General features: G+C 32.6%; 1 protein-coding gene across 1 annotated transcript in view; it reads right to left on the bottom strand.

Moving 5' to 3' along the window:
• LOC106460537 (lachesin-like) overlaps nucleotides 1-9,599 on the bottom strand; it is a 186,937-nt gene that overhangs the window by 26,509 nt on the left and 150,829 nt on the right. Inside the window, exon 4 of the mRNA XM_022387280.1 lies at nucleotides 5,989-6,159. Coding sequence (XP_022242988.1) covers nucleotides 5,989-6,159 — 171 coding nt within the window. The remainder of the gene's footprint in view (nucleotides 1-5,988; nucleotides 6,160-9,599) is intronic.

Raw genomic sequence — 9,599 nt, 5'->3', positions numbered from 1 at the left:
TACAGTACTACATAGCTTTGTTGGTACATGACGACCAAGGTACAGTACTACATAGCTTTGCTGCTTTGACTAGATATAGATCTAACTCTTTAAATAACTAGTTGCACACAGGCTTTTTTCTATAATACGTGTAGAAATTAATCTTGTGTGCCAAATATCTTGAACTTCTTTCCTTGTGTAGTGCGAATAGACGTGGATCTCACTCGTGAAACTGCTAGGTCTGTTTACTTTTTTGTATTTTTTGTCTTGTTTGAATTTAAGCACAAAGCTACACAGTGGGTTATCTGTGCTTTATCGAAACCCGGTTTCTAGCGTTGTAACTCCGCAGACATGCCGCTGTGCCACTGGGTGCACTTTTTTTGTAATAAGGCTCACTGCAAAAGCATTTTACGTTATATGGCTTGGCGTGGAATTAGTATAAATGTGAGATGATTAAATATAGATTTATTTCGAATCTTTAGAAAACTACCCATTACTTGTAGTACGATTAGATACGTAATTATTTTCTGCAGCTATGGCCAGAAAAGACATTTTTCGGCCATATGATTTGATAGCCAAATTGAATGAAAAACGACTGAAAACGATTATTTTGTGTATAACACAATTTCCAAGTTGTATTTATTTCTAGACTTTATGAAGCAAAATTAAATTATTATAAGGTGATGCAATATATTTGGTCATAGCTACAAACTTGCATCTTAGAGAAGTAATACCTCGAAACACTTCTTTCTATAGAACGTGATCACCACGCTCTAAGTGTGGCCACGCCGTAATTCCAAAAGTTTAAATAATGTTATATTGTTTTTATAATGTTGCAGCGAGGACTGGATGTGGTATTTATGTTTATAAGTTTATCGCAAATAATTAGTACTTGTTACGTGTTTTCTTTTCATTATACTTTCAAATGGAGCTCTTCAGTGCTTCACTGTCTACTCAGTTCCGGATTAAAGTTTATAGAAATAAAAGTCTCTTTGATTCTTAGAACATGGACATTTTCTGCATTCCCAGTGGTCTTAAATTTTTAGCAGATTATCACTACAACCTAACACATGTCTGAGAGTGTTAGACGTTCTCACGTACCTTAGATTGGAAAACGTTTAAACAGCACTGCCTCTTTTTCTTCTTTTTTTTCGCGAGACATTGCAGCATTGAAACTTATCATTTTCATTGAAAAATAAGTCTTCGTTAGACAACATTTGATGTTTTTACTTCTTATCTGAATAGTTCTATATTATTGGTAATGTATCAAAATTCTAATAAGATTTTCTTTGAATTTCTTCGATAAAAAATTGTTATAGTTGAAATATAAACCTGAAAACGTAGGTTTATGGTAGACTTCAGTTTCAAACTTTCCATTCTTTTCTGATGACTAGGAAGTCCAAGAACAGTATATCAGGTTTTCCTTTACCGCCTGTGATTATATTATTTCTATGTTGCTTATTTAACACTATTTTCTGATGATTAGGAAGTCCAAGAACAGTATATAAGGTATTCCTTTGCTGCCTGTGATTATATTATTTCTATGTTGCTTATTTAACATTATTTTCTATGACTAGGAAGTCCAAGAATAGTATATAAGGTTTTCTTCTGCCGCCTGTGATTATATTATTTCTATGTTGCTTATTTAACATTATTTTCTATGACTAGGAAGTCCAAGAACAGTATATCAGGTTTTCCTTTACCGCCTGTGATTATATTATTTCTATGTTGCTTATTTAACATTATTTTCTATGACTAGGAAGTCCAAGAACAGTATATCAGGTTTTCCTTTACCGCCTGTGATTATATTATTTCTATGTTGCTTATTTAACACTATTTTCTGATGATTAGGAAGTCCAAGAACAGTATATAAGGTATTCCTTTGCTGCCTGTGATTATATTATTTCTATGTTAATAATGGCTGTAGACGGCTTGAATGGGTAATGAATAAAAAAATTAATATAAGTTTAACATAACAGCAAATGTACAACGTTTCGACAAGGTTTTGTCATCATCAGGTACTATTATTTCTATGTTGCTTATTTAACATTATTTTCTGATGACTAAGGAGTCCAAGAACAGTATATAAGGTTTTCCCGCCTGTGATTATATTATTTCTATGTTACTTATTTAAGTAATCAAGAAACGTATTCATCTGTTCTTCATTCATTTTAGACCCTAATGGTTTCAAATCTTTAGGATATTCTTGTAACCATATCTTTACAACACATTTGCTAATATAAGAGTCAGACTGGACCCATACTAACTCCATCTATTTGCTAATATTCCTTTTCCATAAACAAAAAAATGGGATTCTTTTGTTGCTGTTTCCCATTTTGCGAAATATTTCTTTGGGTTTACACTCAAAGTTAGTTATTGTAAATCACGTTTACACAATTCAATGGTCTCTATCGTGTGTTAGTAAACAGCGATTCTACATCAAAACTAGCAATTACTACAACATGATCGAAATTTACCTCTTTGATGTTGTCAACAAACTCAAAGATGTCTTTCAAAGTATACACGTTATATATAAATTTCTTTTAAGCTATTCCTCAAAATGGTTGCTAGTTTGTAGCCATAAATCTAATATTTGATGTGATATGTCTCATGGGACAATTTAGCTTATGTATTTTTGGCATACCCATAAATAATAACAAAATGCGAACGAGTTGGTCTTATTTCTTTTGTATAATCGATACTTGACACCGTCGTTACTTGGTGAAACTCCATAATTACATAAACAACTGTACGTTTAACAAATACTTCATGTATTAACGACCAATGTTTCGACATGAGGATGCCTTTACTGGCGAAATCATAGTCGTTAATAATTGGTGCCTTTACTGGCGAAATCATAGTCGTTAATAAAGGAAGTATTTGTAAAACGTACAATTATCTTTGTTATTATTATTTTGTATAATTGCTCATTTATAATATTTTCTTTTTTGTTTAACTAAAGTAAATTTCTACTTACTTTCGTTTCTCTAGATTTAGTTGGATCTCTTTCTAGAATCCAAAATTGAGTAATAACATTTATAATTTCAAGCACCTTACTGTTGCAATATTCGTTAAGATTATACTTCATAACCTTTCTCAACTTTAGTGACTAGAATATCCTTATTTTTACTTTATTTCATTAACACTTGCCTTTCTAACAAACTAATATTCCATGGTTTAGGGTTAAAATTATACACATATAAGCCACTCAAACCTTTGCTAGAAATGTGTGTGTACATACATTATTAAAGTTAATCTGTGCTGATGGATTAATTGTACAACCCTTAAGGGCCTTTAACAAAAGCTCGGACCCAAGTAGATAATCATGAAACTGTAATCATTTAGGGTTAAGTACAAATCTTAATTCCTGAAATAATACTTTCTTTTCTAAATCATTTAAAGTATAATTTGATAAATTGATGATGGCATCATCGGGATTTCTGGAGAATGATTTACTTATGTGAAAACAATTGTGTTAAATTAAACGTGTGCAAGCAAAAATGATTTACCAAAGAAAATGATAACCAGCATAATCAATATTCACGACCATGGTTTAGCCTGTACCTGGTGATTCCTTTACTGGTGAAATAATGGTCGTGAATAAATGATGTATTTGTGAAACATATAATTGTTTTGTTTTCCTCAGTTTCTGTAATTATTTTGTAGTTAAAGACAGTATAAGTAAATCAAACTGCTCGATCGTTATCTACATGTATAAATGTCTTGAGTGTCCTATAGTATATATATAGGATCTACTACAAGATGACTAGCTTATGTAAATGTGTCCAATATTCGTAAGCATGTGTTAGATTGTAGTAATACTCCGATAACAATTGAACAGCTTAAGATCACTGGGACTGCTGGAAATGACTGTTTTACCAAACAATGATACTTTGACCACTAAAAATGTTAACTCGGAACTGAATACAGTCAAGCTTGTTTCGAAATGATAAAAATTAAAGGTTAATCCGATAACTACACAAAAAGGCTATCTGGGCACACACATCACGAACACTTGAAATACTTTTGTATCGCTGTTAACCATCAGTCGTATAGTGCGTCAATGGCTTTAAAGCAAGGAGCGCGTTTTGGGGGAAAAAGGACGCGAACCGTAAACACTTAGTTCACAAAACAAGCACGATAACCGAAGAGTAAAATAAGTAGTGCTTTGTTTTCCTTTACTTAATTGATTTGTTGTATTACTTGGATAGGTGAACATAGCCTAAAATACCGCTTGATATTGATTTTGAAATTCACTACCAACAAAACTGCACTTCATTAAAGTCGTATACATATGCCAATTATTCTACCTTGGTCTTGATAACTTAGCATATAAAACAATCAATGTATTTAAAAAAATCAGTTAAACGTATATGAAATATAATGGTTTCAAATATATTTTTAAGATGTTCCATATGTAACTAAGCATTTAAGAAGTAAAAGAAAACTAGTAGGGACCAATAGATAATCCACGGTGATAATAACGTCTACAGTAAGGAAAATAACACTGTTTGTTGGATTGATAGCGCATGTTTTGAAAATATCAAGAATGGACTAAGGCATTATAAGATATTTTAAATAATGTTCCTAAGCTTTGTAAGTTAAAAAAATGTATCCTCGCGATAGAGGTAGGGTTATCACACATGTTAACTTTAATTCGCCGGACCGTAAACAAAATAAAAATGGCGTACACAGCTGTGTGCAAGGCAGTGTGCAATCGTGCACTCAAGTGAGACGGACACAAACAAAATAAATAACAGACTCAACCAACCATACGACTGATTACATAATATAATAAATAACCTTAGACAGTATAACTTAAAATATTAAAGAAATGAGGTAATAAACAAGAAGTTTATTTCATCATAATGGAACATGAAACTATTAATTATTGCTTTTTTTTGTCAACAAATAATGTAAAACGTTCCCAAAGTAAATTGAAACTAATAGCCTCACGTGACGTCAGGAACGTCACTGTGAAAGTGTTTATACGTTGATAAAAATGGTGGCGGTCTTCGTCAATCGAACCGTAGCTTCGGAAAGTAGTGTAAATAAATCACTTTATCGTAAATAACATTGGTTTCCAACTACTAAACATGTGAAATACGTAAAGAACATTATTAGTGTTTAATCACTTTTGTTTTCAGTTGTGTTTCGGCATTTCTACGAGAGACGCTAATGTTTATAGTTAATCTGCACGTTAATATTCTGACATCGACTTCTTGAGCCAGCTACGGCGACTTTACATTTTAGTTAAGATAAGGTAAACACAGAGTTCTTTACTTTTAAAAAGTCTCAAAAGAATTAAAATATAACTTAATTATTGAAACCTGTATTTTCCGTGAATTTGGCATTGTGTTTGATAAACTACTACTACTAAACAAGCTTGTAATTATAAGCTGTTATTGTAGCAAACGAAAAGATATAACGTTACTGAATTTTTTCTTCTTGTATAATTCAACAAAAACTTCTATTGTACAACACTAGTTAAACAATTATTGTTTAATACCAGTTATTACATAACTAAATTAATACAACACGTGTAATAGGTTACATATAATTCTACACTAGAACCTCCTACTTAAAGATACATCAGAAGATATATTCTAAATATCTCACAAACACGCACACATTACAAATGTGTAATATGCGGAATCTTTTTAGGTCTTATTTGTGATTCGGTATAACTGCTATTTAAGAGGAAATGAATTAAACATGAATACGTCATGTGAACTGATTAAATTCTAGAACTGGCCTCGGTTATCCTTTTAACAATGGTGGAAACTTTAAGATAGATCTGAATGACTTTAGCGTCTGTATTTTTGACAAAGATAAAAAAGACATGACAAAATGGGTAAACAATAAAAACATTCTTACTCTTACAACTTCAAATAGTAAATTAATATTTAACAAATTTCTCGTCAACAGTGACGTTTTTCTGTAGTTGAACTATAACTTAGTTTTTAGTGTCAACTGTCTATGTCTTAGAATATATATTTTAAAATTTACCCTGATTATTCCTGTTCTGCCAATTACCGGCAGAAATTGGTTGCCCGTCCTCTCTTCTCCACGTAACTGTCGGGGTGGGGTAGCCTTTAGCTCTGCATGCCAAAGTAATGTTAAACCCTTCTCTCACCAGCTCATCAGAACTACTCTCACCATCAATAATCACTGGTGGAACTGGAACACAAAAGGTGGAGTTGTGAGCATTAGAAATGGTTTTCAGCTGAATAAGCACATGCTTAAGGCACAATCATTTGATCTGGATAATAATCTTTATCTATAAAGAAACTTTAAACAGACGTTTATTGGACCGCTGAGTACTTTTCATTACTACACTGGCACCTATAGAAATTCAAGTATTTCCAAATGAACTTTAGATTTTTATTCATAGCTCCATTTTAAAAAGGACACAGATCCAAATGATCAATGATAATGTTTCCAGTCTTCCATCTAATATAATAAGTATATTATGCAAAGTAAGCTGGGATTTTTATTGTGTAATTTAAGATTTTAAACATTCTACAAGTCATATTTACTAAAGAATTGGTGGTCTCCCAGTTTCTCTCTGATCTTGCGAGAAATTATGAAACGAACTTTCTCTTTATTATCACAAATTTAACAATTTTTTTAAGATTTAAATCATCGTTAACATATGTTTCAATACAAATATAAATTTTTATTAGCGTTGAAAATTTTCTAGTTAACGACTGGTATGCTTAAGCACCGAATTGTTCTTACGTTCATACACACACACACACTTTATTATCACCAGGACTTTAATTCAAAACGCCCAACTTAGGTCTTAATGACAGCGTAACTGTGTTATTAATTCATGCTAACAAATGTCAGTAAGCGTCTGGTGGAATAGACAGTCTCTACTCTTGCATAATTGATTTACGTGCACGAAGGTTTTAAAATATGACCTTTCTGTCTCTTCGGATATATTACAAAACTCCATAATCGGATTAAGACCTGAACTTTAGGCTTATTTGTATATATATATCTTTTATGGCAGAGCTTCTTATGCTATCTGCCGCCGTCCTTAATTTTGAGCTGCTGACCACAGGGAAGGCAACCGGCTGGCAACACCCCCTTTCAACCTTGATATTAATGACAGCGTGACAAGTTTGTAAATCTGGGCTGTTCTTATAGCAAATTAAAAAAAAAACGAATAAAAACAACGACTTTTCAATAACTTTTATTACACAATTCAAAGTGAAACGACATGGTGCTCCCTGCGTCCCACTATGATCTACATATGATCTCACATTAAAGTCGTGTTGTTTCGTCTCAACATGTTTCAATTTTCACAATGACTAAGTATTGATTAATCTTGAATAATTTGACCAATATTCAATAATACTACATTCATTTGTTTTGAATTTTCACAGCGAATTTGGGGTTCAAATGCCTTGAAGACGTATACTATCCACGCCGTGTCCAATAATCTTTCCACTTCGAAGGTTCGTGAGCTCCTTTCCTTATGGCATCTTGACTTGATCTTGCTATCTGTGGCAGCTACTGACATTTATTTATAAATCCTACACTGCAGTAAACCATGGAAATCTCATGCAGATTTAGTAAAAAATTAACACTTTATCAGCTGTATCTAGATCATTAACTTTGTTAATTTAATCTATAAACCAACGTTCAAACTCTAAAATAATTAGCAACTATGAAGATATTAAATACAAATTGTAGCTTGGAAATAATTTAGAATAATACTTCTCATTATTGAATGCTATACAGTATCAAATTCGAAGCTACTAACAGCGCCATCAAAATTAGAACGAATGTACTGTCAAAACACAAGAATGTTTGAAAATGCCATGGTTACACATATAAAGAAGAATATCTCACCTACGGTTAGACATCAACTAAATACAATAAATATCAACTTGTCTACTAAGTAATTTAACCTTTCATTTTTCAGCTACGTGGTCCAATAACATGAAAAAGTCGGGAAACTGTCTTTATAGAAATATGAGTAGTGATTCTTTTTCTAAAATGCATAACCAAAATATGTTCATAGAACATAAAATCTGATTTTTAAAAACGGGACATTTGTGTGTTAGGTGTGACCAACGCAACTATGTGAGCTTGCAGCGATTAGGTGTACCGATCTGGTGCGTCTCGCGGAGTTACGTCAAGACCAACACGCCTAACCAGCATTCAGTTGACTCTGATTAACAGATATAGACAGCAGCCTAGGTGACAAACCCAGACAACAGTTAGAGAAAAGCATTAAGGGATATTGCGCGCGTATATCTACGTCACTAAACCTCTTTTTACTATTCTACTTTTTTTAAAGATAACTCATAGACAATTTTAAACACAGAAATTTTAGGGGTTACAGCCGATTAATTGTTTTTTATTTGAATCAAAATTAATTTCGACGCCTATGAATGCCGTAAAGCAGCAAAATGGCGGCATCCGGTGGGGATGCCCTTTCCAAACGAAGGTTTTTGATTCGGTTGGGTATGAAGAATAAAACTGATCTTATACATAATAATAGCTGGAGACCGCTTGAATGGGAAATGAAGAAAAACTTTAATATAAGTTTAACATAACAGTAAATGTACAACGTCATCACCATTCAAGCCGTCTCCAGCCATTATTTGTCTCAAAGTGGGTTCCTCGTCGTCGAATTTGATCTTATACATGTTTTCTATAAAACTCGCTCCGTTTGTTATATCTGCGGACTTACAATGCTAGAAACCAAGTTTTGAAACCCGTGGTGGGTAGAGCACAGATAACCCATTGTGTAGCTTTGTGCTCAACTTGAAACAAACAAACCGTTTGTTATAGTAAAATATTTTCCAGTGGTTTTGTGAAGTATCAAACCTTTAATTATTTATAGCACACAAGTTTTTGAATTTAAGCAAATTAGTTTAAAAAATTAAAGTATATAAACACAATTCTAATCCAATAAAATGAAAAAAGTCTTTATTCTCCCTTTTAATACCCACACAAAAGGCGTGGTTGATAAACACAACACTTATTTTAATTTGGTAATATAGACTGACTGTGACAGATTTGTTAGTGTATATTTTTTAATATCGATGTTTGCTTGAATTAAAGTTATATTTACAAGTGTACATAACGTTTACAGTTAAATATGTATTGAGAAACTCCCGCCTGTTCTCTAATGTTTCTCGAGATTCTCGAGAGTAAGAATCAACAATATATGTATGTACGTAAACGCTTAATGTAGCTCTGTATCGTTACGTAATCTGAATTTTCTAGAAACGCTCCACACGCCTATAAATATAACCAAAACGACGCGCCAAAAAGTAGTATCTATTATTAGTTTTCTATAGTCAGTGTGCTATAAACTTTGGAAGCTATAACTGTGATTATTATAAAGCTTATTAATCGGAAAATCGAAAAATTAATCGGATATTTGACCAGGAGCACTTACAAAGTTCGAACATTACAAATCATTTAACTTCAGTGGATTCTCATCGGACATTAGTATTTTATGAAAACATTACCTAACGTCACCGGTAGGAAAACTGGTGTGGCTGGTGAATAACGAAGGACAAAGCTAGCTAGCTCCCCGTTAAGCGAATCTTACCTACGTCAACTCGTAATTAACTCGCTCATCCTGAACCCTC

The sequence above is a fragment of the Limulus polyphemus genome, unplaced genomic scaffold (genome assembly GCF_000517525.1).
Source record: "Limulus polyphemus unplaced genomic scaffold, Limulus_polyphemus-2.1.2 Scaffold790, whole genome shotgun sequence".
Classification (NCBI taxonomy): Eukaryota; Metazoa; Arthropoda; class Merostomata; order Xiphosura; family Limulidae; genus Limulus; species Limulus polyphemus.
The sequence above is the reverse complement of the archived record's forward strand: the minus strand, read 5'-3'. Positions and strand labels throughout refer to the sequence as shown.